General features: G+C 43.1%; 2 protein-coding genes across 3 annotated transcripts; one reads left to right on the forward strand and one right to left on the reverse strand.

Annotated features, from left to right (window-relative positions):
- Window positions 1-1793: 1793 nt before the first annotated feature.
- Window positions 1794-10322, reverse strand: LOC123774927 (uncharacterized). 2 transcript variants are annotated; one of them, XM_069319355.1, is made up of 6 exons: window positions 10081-10322; window positions 8532-8642; window positions 6413-6587; window positions 5823-5908; window positions 3559-3721; window positions 1794-3026 (listed from the first exon to the last, which is right to left on the reverse strand). In XM_069319355.1, exons 2-6 carry the CDS (start codon window positions 8604-8606, stop codon window positions 2899-2901), a joined length of 627 nt encoding a protein of 208 aa, XP_069175456.1. In that variant the 5' UTR covers window positions 8607-8642; window positions 10081-10322; the 3' UTR covers window positions 1794-2898. The 2 variants fall into 2 exon arrangements, with proteins under 2 accessions (XP_069175456.1, XP_069175455.1); XM_069319354.1 differs by having other exon boundaries at window positions 8532-8638; window positions 10046-10322.
- A 660-nt stretch (window positions 10323-10982) lies between these two features.
- Window positions 10983-11483, forward strand: LOC138359651 (S-antigen protein-like). The gene has a single exon (XM_069319066.1). The coding sequence runs from the start codon at window positions 10983-10985 to the stop codon at window positions 11481-11483; it is 501 nt and encodes a 166-aa protein (XP_069175167.1).
- The last annotated feature ends 4701 nt before the right edge of the window (window positions 11484-16184 follow it).

The raw sequence follows: 16184 nt of genomic DNA on the forward strand, positions 1-16184 counted from the left end.
AACTGAATGGGACTGTGAACATTTGAAGAACATGGAGTGAACATAGAAAACATGGACAAAATGTGAAGAACACAGCTGAATATAGAGAAAATATGCAAATACAGTATGATTATTGAAGGTTTTGATACGTTGGGGATGAGAAGGGTAAAGTAAATACTCTGATAAACAGATAGGCTGGAGAGGGACTTGATCGAATATATTTATGTCTGATGATCTAAGGCTGAGGAAATGGAGCTTGGTTAATGCCCCGATTAATTTTACTACGTTAGAAATACGGTGATCTTAAATCTCAGGGTGATTTAGTTGGAAAATAAAGAACTTGTACAAATGAACTAAGCTGGGGCACAAGAGTTGAAACTTGATAACTGAACTGGTTTTTATTTACTATGTCTGAAAATGTAGTTGGGTGATTTGGACTGAGAGTAATGATTTTACAAAAGTGAGCTTGGACAGAGGACAAGAGCTAGAGTTTTATAATTGTTTACTTCATATTTACTATGTCTGAAATACAGCGGGTAAAAATTTCAGGGAAATTGATGGTTTATTTACAAAGATATGAAAGAGAACTAAGGCGGGGACGAGAGCTGGAGCTCGATAACTGACTTGATTTTATTTACTAACTTTGAAGTATGTCTGCTTTAAATTTTAGGGAAATTGATGGGTTATTTACAAAGATACGAAGGAGAACTAAGGCGAGGACGAGAGCTGGAGCTCGATAACTGACTTGATTTTATTTACGGTGTCTGAAATACAGAGGGTAAAAATTTCAGGGAAATTGGACTGTTACTAACGAAGATACGAGAGAGAGCTAAGGCGGAGGACAAGCGCTGGAGCTTGGTAACTGTTTTGATCTTATTTACGGTGCCCGAAATACAGAGGGTAAAAATTTCAGGGAAATTGGACTGATACTAACGAAGATACGAGAGAGAGCTAAGGCGGAGGACAAGCGCTGGAGCTTGGTAACTAAATTACTGTATTGAACTACGTTTGAAATATGATTATTTTTAAATTTTAGAGGGATTGGAATGATAGTATTCATTATATGACAGGGGACTAAGGTGGGGGAACGTGAGCTAGAACTTGCTTACTAACATGATTTATTTGTGTAAAACTGACTTGCTTAATGAAAAGGAGAAAACATACGATGTTGGAAAATAGTTGAACTGAATGAAAGGAGAGAGAGAGAGAGAGAGGAGGGACGGTCCAGATATTATTATGGAGAAGATAAGATAAGAGGCCTGGCTGGCCGGGCGTAAGGTAAATAAAGGTGACGCGACAGATTGCGAGGTAAGGGGGGGAGGGAGGGGGGTGTGATGTACGAAACCCTGAAAACTATGACTTACACAGGTGATTTTCTAAATTTATATGAATAACTAAGGCTTACATAGACGATTTTGTAAGTTGAAAACATGTAAAATATGTCCGTAGAGTTCTCATGGAAACCCTAAAGAGCTACATACGTTACTTGAATTTGTCCCATAAGGCCTTAACAAACTTCTATGTCTCGGAAATTATTTTTCTCATAAGAACTTTAACAAACTCGTATGCCATTATTTTTCATTATAAGAATTCCCTAATTCCAAATCTGTGACTGACAAAATTTACCTGAAAACCCCGACATGCTACACATGAATTTCCAGAAAAAAAAAAAAAAAAAGTTACCTGTGGATCTTACAGTCCACAGGGGTCCTCTGGCCAGAAAAAAAAAGTTACCTGTGGCTCTTACAGTCCACAGGGGTCCTCTCCCCAAAAAAAAAAGTTACCTGAGGCTCTTACTCCCTACTACTGACGGTGGGATACATAGGGTGGTATCCTCCAAGATCAGTACTTCAGGAAGGCTGTGGGATACATGGGGTGGTATCCTCCAAGATCAGTACTTCATGAAGGCTGTGGGATACATAGGGTGGTATCCTCCAAGATCAGTACTTCAGGAAGGCTGTGGGATACATGGGGTGGTATCCTCCAAGATCAGTACTTCATGAAGGCTGTGGGATACATAGGGTGGTATCCTCCAAGATCAGTACTTCATGAAGGCTGTGGGATACATGGGGTGGTATCCTCCAAGATCAGTACTTCATGAAGGCTGTGGGATACATAGGGTGGTATCCTCCAAGATCAGTACTTCAGGTAGACGGTGGGATACATAGGGTGGTATCCTCCAAGATCAGTACTTCATGAAGGCGGTGGGATACATAGGATGGTATCCTCCAAGATCAGTACTTCAGGAAGGCTGTGGGATACATAGGGTGGTATCCTCCAAGATCAGTACTTCAGGAAGGCTGTGGGATACATAGGGTGGTATCCTCCAAGATCAGTACTTCATGAAGGCTGTGGGATACATAGGGTGGTATCCTCCAAGATCAGTACTTCATGAAGGCTGTGGGATACATAGGGTGGTATCCTCCAAGATCAGTACTTCAGGAAGGCTGTGGGATACATAGGGTGGTATCCTCCAAGATCAGTACTTCATGAAGGCTGTGGGATACATAGGGTGGTATCCTCCAAGATCAGTACTTCAGGAAGGCTGTGGGATACATACGGTGGTATCCTCCAAGATCAGTACTTCATGAAGGCTGTGGGATACATAGGGTGGTATCCTCCAAGATCAGTACTTCATGAAGGCTGTGAGATACATAGGGTGGCATCCTCCAAGATCAGTACTTCATGAAGGCTGTGGGATACATAGGATGGTATCCTCCAAGATCAGTACTTCAGGAAGGCTGTGGGATACATAAGGTGGTATCCTCCAAGATCAGTACTTCATGAAGGCTGTGGGATACATAGGGTGGTATCCTCCAAGATCAGTACTTCATGAAGGCGGTGGGATACATGAGGTGGTATCCTCCAAGATCAGTACTTTATGTAGACGGTGGGATAAATAGGGAGTATCCTTCAAGATTAGTACTTCATGAGGACGGTAGGATACATAGGGTGGGATTGTGGAACAAGAGCCTCCACCACCGTGTCCTCTTCCTTCAGGCTCTGGTAGTGCGCCACTGGACACATCCACCAATACACGTGGATAACTGCGGATTGAGAAAACAAGGATTTTATATTAGTAAACAGAAAGACTTTCTAATGAAATGCACAGTTAATTTCAGTAAAAATAGCACATACCACATTTCAAGACAATCCCAATAAGTGTAACGGAGTTATTAAAGAGCTCTTATACCTATTCAATACCAGTCAGCATTTGTAAACATAAGTGTATACTAAATTTATACAGAATTACAAGCGCTAAGAGAAGAAAAGAGGATTAATGTTCTAAATATAACTTCCAACCATATATATATATTAATATTTTACGAATTCGAAGCTAAGTATTATCATCATAATAAGAGGCAGATTATGTTATAAATATGTTCACTAAATGAATTTGAAAATATTATCAACGAACTGGAACGCCTGAAATTTAATGAGGCTGTTGAATTTTTATTTTAAAAATTCAGATTATTATGTCTATTAGGCTACCGACTTTCCATTATTGCAAGTAATTATATTTGTATATCTCAGTGAGGTGTAATTTGCTAACGAGGACTGAACAGTATTTCATTGTACCGAAACAAATGATGTTGATGAGTCCAGAAATAATGTAAACACCGCCCTTGGAGAAGGTCGGATCATCCTTCCCATACACGAAGAGGACCACAATGCCAGCCACCTGGATCACGAATGGCACCATCTCCAACACTATCCATGGCAGCAGCAATGATCGTATACTCTGGTGGAAAAAAAATAAGTGGTACTAGAGTCTGGAGGTAAGTATATACATATACCAGCCCGTTTTTACGGGCTCACGATTTTACATGCATTACATACAAAGTGGTTTAGTCAAACCAGAGTGTTTGACCCCTAGGTTACCGACTTGACCTATCCATGCTGTTGACCCGAGAATGTGTCAATGTTACGATGCTTTAAATTTTACTAAACACTGCAATTTTAACAGCGTGGTTGATAGCGTTGAAATTGTGGTAGATTTAGTGGGAAACTAAAAGTCTGCTTTTAAGCTTTTAAGAGAACTTTTTTGCTTCTCCGCTTAAAACGGAGAAGCGGCTTTAACCTCGCCCTCGATTAAAAAACATTGCATGGAATTATAGGCTTTGTTGTCAGCATGGAGAAGGAAATACGTCTGGCCTAAGATACGCGAGTAGCAAGGAATGTCAGCCATGTTGGAAAGTGTGCTGTGGAGTGCATTTTACCCGTCTTGGATATCAAAATCAATTCGCTAATTCGTGCTCCACCATCAATAAAGAGTTGCGCCAGCTAACCAATTAAGTGTACACGTAATAATTTAACGCAAAGGGGAGTTGAGAGGGGACATATATCTCATTTAATAAGAAACTGTCTGGAAGACCCAAAATGTCGTTTTAGTAGCTGAGATTGAAATTGAAGATGCGAGAGATGCCTCCACCCATCATCTGAGACTATGGGGTTACTAGCCAATCCTCAAAAGCGAAACGGTGATGTCATTAAGCAGTGATCACGTCATACTAAAGGTGCAAATAAGTAGGCACGCCCGCATTTAATCCTGCAGAGGTTGGTAGGTCTTAAGCCCAACACTAAACTTGGTGGTTGGTCAGTAAGGTGTTGTTGTGGCCTTAATAACCCTCCAGAGGTTGATAGGTCTTAACCTTAACACCAAACTTGCTCGTTGGTTAGTAAGCTGTTGTGGTGAGGTAGGTCGTGTATTGACCTGATCAAGTACTGTGAAGTCGAACTAAAGGGAACTAGATTATGTGTAATTCAAGTTCAAGTATGTTTATTGAGACAAGAAAAAATACATCTCAAAGGGATAGAGTAGCTTAAGCTATTTCTACCCCCCTCTACTTCAAGTCCCTCAAGGGGCGCACAAATTCAGTGAGTACAGATACACAAATCACAATACAACATTTAACATTGCATATTAATATAGTAAGTGTTACAATCATTGGGGCAAAATTCTTGTAGTTCCTAAGTATTCTGTCTATCATATTATGTGTAATGCTGTACAGACGTAAAGTGAAGGTGTAGAGGAACCCGAATAAGTGACGGTGAATTGCACTGTTATGGTTAACAGCATATATAATGAGTTAACAGTGTATGAGCTGTATTAGTGGAGTATTTTTGTATTGATCAAGTGCCTATTACTAACTGAGAATATTTTGTACTCATTCTACAGTAAGTTTCGTGGTATGGTGTCGGTGCCTGACTGTGAGTTACAGTGTACTCATACATTCAAATCATTGAATGAGTACTCATTCAATGATTTTGCAGTGATTTAGTAGTGATGGCAGCAATTTATACTTCTAAAGTGTTGATAAGCAAAGTATTAGGAATTTGGTGTGCTAGAATCTGAACCAAAATACGGTGAATTACAATGAATGTGTTAATAGAGTGGATCTGAGTTATTAAGGGTTTCTTTAGTGCAGTGGTCTACATCTCAGAACTGGTGATCCTGGGTTCGAACCCCGGGCGGGACAATGTAAGGAAATACTCGTACTCTGTACAAGGAGAAGAAGTTGTGGAAGCCACCGCCATCCACAACTTGAAGGCTAGATTCGACAAAGAATTCGAACGCCAGAATAGTTAAACTATAACACAAAGGTACATTAGGGCAGTAGGCGAGGGCACTAGACCTCACTTCCCCGTGGTCACTGATAGGTAAACGCTACAATATGATTTTTACTATTTTGTTGCTCTGTCATGATTTGCGGATCTAGAGCTGGATATCCCTGGATGCATACGGATCCTGGGTACATATTAATCCATCGCTGGGGCGTAATAAGAACAATATTACAATTATTGTGTATTATTTTAATTATAATTATTATTAGTGTTCTTACCGTGCAAGAGCCGTATGCCATGAAGAGGGAAGCGAAGGTGTAGATACCATAGAAAACGAGACCCGCGATGAAGATTGTCTGGATGTCTGAAGTAAAAATATTGTTAGCCATAAATGTCTATTATTTTACACTTACTGTCTAAAAAAAAGTCATGATAGTTATAATGATGCATTAATAAACTAACCTGGGTTTAAACTACCCTGTCAACCGCTAGTGTACTTCAGTGCTTATTCACTGAGAGACAGGGTACATGTAAACAAAGTAGACGGGGTACCCGGCTGTGCCCGGGTCTTTCTTCCCTCCTCTTGCCTTTCTCTCAATCTCTCCTTCTCCCTCTCTTATCAGAGAGTGAGAGAAAGAGAGAGGGGGCAGATTGGAAGTGAGGGAAAGAAATAGCAGCTTAGGAGGAAGAGAGTGGAGAGCAGAAATGAAAGAGACTTGTTTATCCCATCTAAAGTATATACATATTATATATATGTATATAATTCAAAGCACTCAGACATATATTTTTCTATGACTGCGCTTATATACAACACGTTTTGTAAGTTCGTGCCTATTACATGCAAAATATACCACATATAACCACTTACGGTCGATGATGGTTTGAACCCCGACGAGTGACTCGATTAGAAGAAGCCTCGGTTCAGTGAGGTTGGCTTTGAGGGCTTCCTTGTAGACCTGGTAGTAGATGTCAAGCGTGTAGGTGACCTCGTCGACGTTGATGAGGGCGAAGCAGAACCCCACCGACCCACAGAACGCCACCACCTGCCGCAGGACGCCTAGTGTGAGGTGGTTTTAGGAGAGGTAGATTGATAGTGATGATGGAAGGGAGGTAGTTGTGGTGGTGTTGGAGATAAGGAAAGGTGATGATGTTGGTGGTGGTGGTGATGATGGTTGTGAGTGCATTAATAAAAAGGCCTTCATCCTACCATGACTTCATCATTTTGCGTTTGGTTCTACTCTTGGCGGCGAGTTTGGTTCTGCGAACATAAGACAGGCGTGAACCGTCGTAGTGGTTCAACTCACCTCCTCCAACCAGATATTATACTGACGTGGGTAGGACCACCGACAGATAAGACTTGAGCTTCGATGGACACCATAAATACTGGTAGGGGTTCATTGGAGGAGACAGAGGTAGTGAAAGCTGGAGGTAGCTATCCATAGACTTATACTCTGCATTCCAGGCTCAAGATTATACGTTTAACAAGAAATACAACATGCTATAGGCGAAACAGTTTGTGTGTTTGATAATTCAAAATATAATATACCATCAAGTATTAACTGATAACCAGGGCCTGAGGCCTGTGAAGTTGATGTGTGGCTTTCCTACATGATAGAGTATTATAATTAATTCGGGTAGTTTCCGTGGTGCAGTGGTAAAGCACTAGCCCGGCGTTTTGCGAGTGCTTTGGCCTGGGCTCGTATCCTAACCGGGGAGGATTGACTGGGCGCCAGTCCTTAACTGTAGCCTCTGTTCACCCAGCAGTAAATGGGTACCAGGTTGTTAAACGATTTAGCAGGTCGTATACCGGGGAAAAATAGGATTAAGGACCTGCCTGAAACGCTATGCGTGGAGTCCTGACAATATAATTCACCAAGTGAAGCTGGAGAAAGTCCAGAGGTGTGCCATCAGAGTAATTCCGGAGCTGAGAGGTATGAGCTACAAGTGAAGACTAAAGGCACTAAACCAAACGTCATTGAAAGATAGAAAAAACAGTAGAGACATCACCGCATATAAAATACTCAGGGAAATAGAGAGGATAGACTATTTATCACTGCTAGTTTACGAACAAGGGGACAAAGCTGGAAAGTAATTGCGTATTTGACCCAGAAAGACATTAGAGAGAATTTGTTGAGTGAATAGTGAATAAATTGAATATGCTAAGAGGTAAAGTGAAATAATGGATGGCCCAAGAGCCGTAGCTCATTCTTGGCAAACACAACTAGGTGAGTACACCTGGCTGTATGAAATAGAGGGGTAATAGGCGACGATTTCTAAAGTGTATGAATGCATATTTTTCCCAAAATGGTATTGTATTTACCCGTGTATAATACGCATATCTAATTTAGAAGTATATTGTGTCGACAAAAACAATTATAATATGGTTCATCACACATTTACTGGACGTGATTTTCAGTTTTTTTTTGTAAGGTAAACAAAAATATATGATTTCTAACACTTAAACATGTGTTCTGGTCCCCGGCAGATGAATGGTCATACAGCAGCCTATCACTCATAATGAATGATGAGTGATAGGCTTATTTTTACTATTTAATATCTTTAACCCGCTTGTAATATATTTTTTATATGAATTAATGCTTCCTCCTCCTCATGCAAATGGGAAACGTGGGTAATGATAATGTCTGTATTGTATATACCTTATATACAAATATTCAAATTTAAACAAACTTTAGATAAGGAATATACCAACGGTCAACCCTCCGCGGCAAACGACGCTGATGTAAATTTGTTAAATTAACATTGACCCTGCGTTAATTTAATTTGTCATTTGAGCATATTTTACCCGCTGGGGTTAGTGCCAAATGGGTACAGTATCCACCAGTGACGTTGGTTTGGTTTTAATGACGCTGAATTGACGTTGGTCCTGGATACTGTGCGCCATTGGGACATGCTCCAGTAACGTTTTCAACGTCGATTAAACGTGACATCAACGTCGTTTGCCCGGGTTCACGTGGTGAGAGACTGACCAAGCAGATGATCCCTACGGCGACGGAGCCGTTGCGCGTGGAGAAGCAACAGCAGCATGTTGTCATGACCGCCATCTTGGAGTGCCTCTGAAGAGTCCCGTCACCCACTACCTGTGATCACGCCATCAACATTAGAGCATCAAGTAATGTGTATATTCTGGATGGACAAGGATCCGTGGCTATCACTTATATTGTGTATGTGTCAAGCTTGTGACAGGCAAGCAAGGAATATATAGTATCACCTGTTGTATCAGCTGTTGCATCAGCTGTTGCGTCAGCTGTTGCATCAGCTGTAAACAAGATCATGCCCACATTCGAGCCTTGAACGGTAGGACAACAAAGGTGTCAGGATGCCACAGGATACTAGACAATTGAGAATTTTTTTTTGCCAAGTTGATGAAAGAGTCAGTATAGCTCTCTCTCTCTCTCTCACTCTTGCAATGTATGCATCACATAACAGCCCATCCTCCTGTTTAGAAGTATGTATCATCAAATGATACATACTATACTTAGGTAGTATGTATACTAACGATGAGGACCATCGTATATATATATATATATATATATATATATATATATATATATATATATATATATATATATATATATATATATATATATATATATTGACCTAAAAAGTAATTAGAAAGTAGAAATCGGTACTATTGAATTTGGTCAAACCGGAAAATACTCTGTATTGATGTTGCAAACAAAAGCTCGCCTAACGTAACCATCTTAGGCCTAATACACGCTACCTGAGGCCTAATATAGTACATATATGTGCTATACTAGGCCCTAGGAATATTTAAGTTTTGGCTAGTAGTTTTATATTTTTTCCGGACTCTGTAAAGTGAATAGTATACACACACACACACACACACACACACACACACACACACACACACACACACACACACACACACACACACACACACACACACACACACACACACGCTATAAAGTGAGTGTATACACAGTGTGTGCAGGGGCGGTGTATGCTGCTGTATGGGGGCTGTATGACCATCCTTGAAGGTCAGAAATACAACATCCTGAGATATTAGCTTAGGTTACAAGGTGACACCACCAGGTGACATTATAGACTCGGGTGACACCACCAGGTGACATTATAGACTCGGGTGACACCACCAGGTGACATTATAGACTCGGGTGACACCACCAGGTGACATTATAGACTCGGGTGACACCACCAGGTGACATTATAGACTCGGGTGACACCACCAGGTGACATTATAGACTCGGGTGACACCACCAGGTGACATTATAGACTCGGGTGACACCACCAGGTGACATTATAGACTCGGGTGACACCACCAGGTGACATTATAGACTCGGGTGACACCACCAGGTGACATTATAGACTCGGGTGACACCACCGGGTGACATTATAGACTCGGGTGACACCACCAGGTGACATTATAGACTCGGGTGACACCACCGGGTGACATTATAAACTCGGGTGACACCACCGGGTGACACGATCAGATAACCGTTACCTACACAAGAAAGTCTTTTTTTTTTTGCCGCTCACATTCAAATTCTGTCACTTCCAGAAGCTTCCACTAGGCCTTAGAGATCATCTATGCCTAGGCTTATATATGCTAATGTGCCCAAAATTCACTTTTTTTTTTTGGAACGTCCACGGAGCTCTAAGTGTTCATCCACGGAGCTCTAAGTGTTCATCCACGGAGCTCTAAGTGTTCATCCACGGAGCTCTGAGTGCTCATCCACGGAGCTCTAAGTGTTCATCCACATCCACGGAGCTCTAAGTGTACGTCCACGCCACCTGGGCACCGAACACGTAATGCGCCCCTTTCCCTGCGATCAACAGCTTCCCCGGCCCGTGGGCGCTGCCATGACGTCATCAAGCGACCCCCATAGCTCCGCCATTGTTTATTGTGACGTCACGGGAACGTCATCGCCCGACGTCCATAGCCCTGCCATTGTTTATTGTGACGTCACGGAAACGTCATCGCCCGGTGTCCATAGCCCTGCCATTGTTTATTGTGACGTCACGGAAACGTCATCGCCCGGCGGCCATAGCTTGCCATTGTTTATTATGACGTCACGAGAACGTCATCGCCCGGCCTTCATACCTTGCCTTTCCATATGTACCCATTACTCCCATATATATACTCATTACTCCCATATATATATACCCATTACTCCCATTAATAACCATTATTTTACCATGACAGGTTTCAGCGGGACAAATGCAGCTCATAAATTATTTCGCGCTAATTAGTTTACAAAAGCTTTTAAACTAAGTGTTTAATGAGGGATTATTGCTCTTGGGGGACCTGCGGGCCGCGGGGAGCAACAGCCAGACTGATCAAGTGTTAACTTGATAAGCCTGACCTCAGGTCAGGCTTGGGGAGCTGAACTCTAGAAACCAAATGTAGGGTAAAGTACAGGTGCATGTGTTATCTAGGGATGTCTGTGGGGCCCTTTCCCCCTAGGGGGCCATACTGGCCTGGGAGCCAAGGGCCCTGGAGGCCACTGGGGGCCAAGGGCCCTGGAGGCCACTGGGGGCCAAGGGCCCTGGAGGCCACTGGGGGCCAAGGGCCCTGGAGCCCACTGGGGGCCAAGGACCCTGAAGGCCTTTGGGGGCCAAGGGCCCTGGAGGCCACTGGGGGCCAAGGACCCTGGAGGCCACTGGGAGCCAAGGACCCTGAAGGCCTTTGGGGGCCAAGGGCCCTGGAGACCACTGGGAGCCAAGGACCCCGGGGGCCACTGGGGGCCAAGGACCCTGGAGGCCACTGGGGGCCAAGGACCCTGGAGGCCACTGGGAGCCAAGGACCCCGGGGGCCACTGGGGGCCAAGGACCCTGGAGGCCACTGGGGGCCAAGGACCCTGGAGGCCACTGGGGGCCAAGGACCCTGGAGGCCACTTAGGGCCAAGGACCGAGCCCGGCCCACAGTGGCCACCACTTAAATATTAACAGGTAATCCCACTAAGCGGAGGGAGCAGGTTCAGAAGTGGTTGTGATCAATAGGTTATTACAGTAATTGTTTGTTCAGTAGTTAAGACGCCGTCAGCAGAGCACACACGTCTTGTAGGACGCTGGAGAGGGCGCTGTTTACTACAGCCCTCGCTAAATGGTCGTTACACGCGCTAAATGGTCGTTACACCCCCTCGTTAAATGGTCGTTACAGCCCTCGCTAAATGATCGTTACAGCCCTCGCTAAATGATCGTTACAGCCTGCGCTAAATGATCGTTACAGCCCTCGCTAAATGGTCGTTACAGCCTGCGCTAAATGGTCGTTACACGCGCTAAATGGTCGTTACAGCCCTCGCTAAATGGTCGTTACAGCCCTCGCTAAATGATCGTTACAGCCCTCGCTAAATGGTCGTTACAGCCCTCGCTAAATGATCGTTACAGCCCTCGCTAAATGATCGTTACAGCCCTCGCTAAATGGTCGTTACAGCCCTCGCTAAATGATCGTTACAGCCTGCGCTAAATGATCGTTACACCCCTCGCTAAATGATCGTTACAGCCTGCGCTAAATGGCCGTTACAGCCTTCGCTAAATGATCGTTCGAGCGGTCTCTCTCTCTCTCACACACTGTTTGCAAGTGTTTATGAGTTACCAGGCCAACGGGAGAGGGGTCGATACCCGTCTTATGAGACCCCGAGTGCCATCCTCTCAGCCTGTCAATAATATCTTACCCTGTGTATACCCTCCATCATTCACAAATGAATTTATTTCAGGCGTGTTCGGGCGTATCCGAACACCGTCCTTTCTCCGCGCGACCAGTGACTATTTCATCTGTATAAATTATTAATAAATATGAAACAGTCTATGGGTTGTTTTTTTACTTGATAGATTTACATAAAAAAAATAATTTGTGGTTTCGTGAAGGAAAACTAAATTGAACGTAAATTTAGTTGTTGGCGCCCGAGTAAATTAATTTAAAACTCATATTAACAAGATTTTCTTACAAACAAATAAACCGGAGAGAACACAGAAAGAAAGGGGCATAAAAACAGAACAGTTGACCAAATATATCGGGGAAAAACTAGACTTGAAGAACAAAAAAGTCAAAAACAAAACTTAAACAAAAAGTCTTGAAACTCAAAAAACTAAACTTGAAAACACAGAAAATTTCAACAACTCATGAAGCAGAAAACGGAACTTGAAAAAAACTCAAAAGGAGTAACTAACATAATATGTAAAGTGTACAATAGGACCTTGAAGGCAATCCTGAGACCAGCGTGATCGATGAGTAGACTGTTGCAGAGTAATTGGCAGTGGTCCTGTTAGTGGGGGGGGGGTAGTAGATTGTTGGGGGTAGAGGGGAGTAGATTGTTTGGGGGGAGGAGTAGATTGTTTAGGAAGGAGGGGGAGTAAACTCCTTGGGAGGGAGTGGGAAAGGACGTCGTAAGGAAGTATACCAGAACACCAGTGTGTATACTAGTATACCAAATAAGTATACTCGGACCCCAGCATACCAGCGCCCAGGTATACCAGGAGGAGTAATGAGACATATGATCAATGAGAGATGAGGAGACATGATGAAAGGTGCAACACTGAGTTACAGTGAGTTATGGGCTGTCTGTCCTCACCCCTCCTCCTCCTCCTCACCGTCCTCCTCACCTCTCACCCCTCCTCCTCACCTCTCACCCCTCCTCCTCACCTCTCACCCCTCCTCCTCACCTCTCACCCCTCCTCCTCACCTCTCACCCCTCCTCCTCACCTCTCACCCCTCCTCCTCACCTCTCACCCCTCCTCCTCACCTCTCACCCCTCCTCCTCACCTCTCACCCCTCCTCCTCACCTCTCACCCCTCCTCCTCACCTCTCACCCCTCCTCCTCACCTCTCACCCCTCCTCCTCATCTCTCACCCCTCCTCCTCACCTCTCACCCCTCCTCCTCACCTCTCACCCCTCCTCCTCACCTCTCACCCCTCCTCCTCACCTCTCACCCCTCCTCCTCACCCCTCACCCCTCCTCCTCACCCCTCACTCCCTCCTCCTCACCTCTCACTCCCTCCCACATAAACAACCGAGGCTGGAAAGGTTCAATTATCGAATAATTAATACAATGTTAACCCCAGCAAGGTGCCAGTGAACACAGCAGCCAAGGGTAACGTCAATTCAGCGTTGAGTTAACGTCAAAAACGTCGTTTCAACGTCACTCTTGGCTATTGTGTCTACCTGACGTGGCTTCAACATCACTCCTGACTATTGTGCTAAGTGTGTAAAGTGGTACACTGGTGCCTGTAGTACTTAGTCCTCTACTCACACTCTAGCATCCCGGGTTCGATCCCCGGCGGGACAGAAATGATTGGGGGGGGGGGACGCTTCCTTTCATCTAGTGCAACTGTTCGCCTGGCAGTAAGAGGCATCAGGGAGTCAGGCAACTGTTTCGGTTTGCATCCTGTGGGGAAGGTCAGTAGGTCAGGAGGTCATCCTAAGGAGGTCTTTGACGAGTCAAAGTTCAGAGTTCCTGTCACCGCCTACGGGAATTAAACTGAAGCAGGTTAAGAGCATTTTCATATTAATAATTTAGACTAAAATATTTAGTCCACACAGGGCATCTTTTTCTCAGCTACCTTTTTGTTACACACCTCCCAGGAAGCAGCCCGTAGCAGCTGTCTAACTCCCAGGTACCTATTTTCTACTAGGTTAAAAAAGGAGGCATCAGGGTGAAAGAAAATCTGCCCATTTGTTTCCGCCTCCACCGGGGATCGATCCCGGAACCTCAGGACTACGAATCCGAAGCGCTGTCCACTCAGCTATCAGGCGCCCTAACTGGTGGGATAGTGGAATAAAACATGAAGACGATGAGTCACAATAACGTGGCTGAAGATATGATCACCATATACGGGCTCACCATAGCCCGTGCTACGTTGAACTTTTTCTTCTAGGTAGCGAATCTCAAACAACAACATAAGACGACCAGACAACACACCAGAATATGGAGAAACAACACCGAAACGTCGTCGTTTCACTATTTTTTACGATGTAAATAAAAATAAAATTAAAAATAAAATAAAATGTTTATTTAGGTAAGGTACATACATACAATAAATTTTTACAAAGATTGATTGACTTATAGGTAGAGCTAGTACATACAATGCCTAAAGCCACTATTACGCAAAGCGTTTCGGGCATGTGTCATATATAAATAAATATGGCAGTATGGAAGTTATTTGGACGGAGTCGACTGCATACGACATCGCAGCCTTTCCTGGGTAGCCGCAGAGAGGCAGTATAAGAAACGATTCTTTTTTTTTTAATTTTAAAACAATTCTTCGCGGCGGGGATCGTATTCCAGGGACCTGCCCGAAACGCTACGCGTACTAGTGGCTGTACAAGAATGTAACAACTCTTGTATATATCTCAAAAAAAAATAATAAGCAAGGAAGGTGTAGACAATGAAGAGAGCGTGACTATGGATCATTGTATCCGAGCAGTGTTGCCAGTTTGGGCTACAAATAGCGAATTGGGCTACTTTTGAGAGCCCCGCGCTCCCAAATTTTTAATTTCGCTACTTGCTATTTTTTGGGCTAATTTAAAAGCAAGATGTGCTAATTTGGGCTATTAATGTTAAGAATGTACGATTGCGAGTTACATGAAAGTAACTAAGCTATAAATAATTGTAATTAATAATAATTGTAAATATTAATTAATACTAAATAATATTATTTAATAAATTAGTCCCAATTCAATGCAGAGTTTTCTTCCAAGCACAGAAACTTGTAAATATAAGTACAAGATAATAGATAGATCGATAAATAAATAGACAACTTTCAAATATTACACCAAGCAATGGCGAGAGGAAAAAACTAGACAGTATACATTACATTTGAGATTAGTAATGGATGAATGGTAATAAATTGGTGTATGTTTGTATGTATAACAGACAAAGTCCATTTAATGGCAGAATTTAGCCATTTTGTGTAAAAACTTTTATATCTCATATTATTAATTATAACAGTAATCGTAAAAAGTCATAGTTTGTATATACAAGAGATGAAACAGAGAGCCATGAGCTAGAGCGATGTACTGAGTCCATAAGGAGGCCGAGCTTCCAGAGATACCATCCTGTGATTGGCTGTTGCGGGGAATACCAACACTCTTTTTATGAATAAAATTTAAACTAAGAAATAGGTCCTTGTGCACAACAACAAGGGTGTTGTGAAAAAGAACAACAATTTCTGTTTTGCACCTGACAGAAATCTCCATCTAACTGAATAATTTACTCGAATAAGAGGGCAGAGCATTGTATCATTATTTGTGTCATGGCAACCACCAATAATAACGTCCCAAGTTACGGTAGCCAGCCCATGTTTCTGTAACACCCGTTACATCCTGTAGTATTTAATTATCACTTTATTGACACTTTAAATAATTAACACTTCACTTTTTAGGTAGATTAAAGTTGAAGCAGAATGTCATAAGCATCGATGGTGTGCTGAATAAAAATGATTTATTAAGTGGATGGAACCTTTAGCTGATCCCTTCCTGTGATTGGCTGTTGTGTGAATGTCAACAAAGAGTTTCTACCAATGATATGCCATTTATTACGCACCCCATACCATCTGTGGGCGGAGCTTGGAACCTCCTACCCGAGCACAACAACCCGCCTTATGGGTTGCTGTTTGGCTATTTATAGTGCGTTGGAAAAAACA

This window comes from Procambarus clarkii, chromosome 92 (assembly GCF_040958095.1).
Source record: "Procambarus clarkii isolate CNS0578487 chromosome 92, FALCON_Pclarkii_2.0, whole genome shotgun sequence".
NCBI lineage: Eukaryota > Metazoa > Arthropoda > Malacostraca > Decapoda > Cambaridae > Procambarus > Procambarus clarkii.

Excerpts from the sequence above, each read along its gene's own strand:
- LOC123774927 (XM_069319355.1), bottom strand. The coding sequence starts at position 8,606 with ATGGCGGTCATGACAACATGCTGCTGTTGCTTCTCCACGCGCAACGGC. Across the intron at positions 6,588-8,531 it reads CCGTAGGGATCATCTGCTTG|GTGGTGGCGTTCTGTGGGTC; the intron begins GTCAGTCTCTCA and ends GTCCTGCGGCAG. Across the intron at positions 5,909-6,412 it reads GGTTCAAACCATCATCGACC|ACATCCAGACAATCTTCATC; the intron begins GTAAGTGGTTAT and ends TTTTTACTTCAG.
- LOC138359651 (XM_069319066.1), top strand. The coding sequence starts at position 10,983 with ATGTCTGTGGGGCCCTTTCCCCCTAGGGGGCCATACTGGCCTGGGAGC.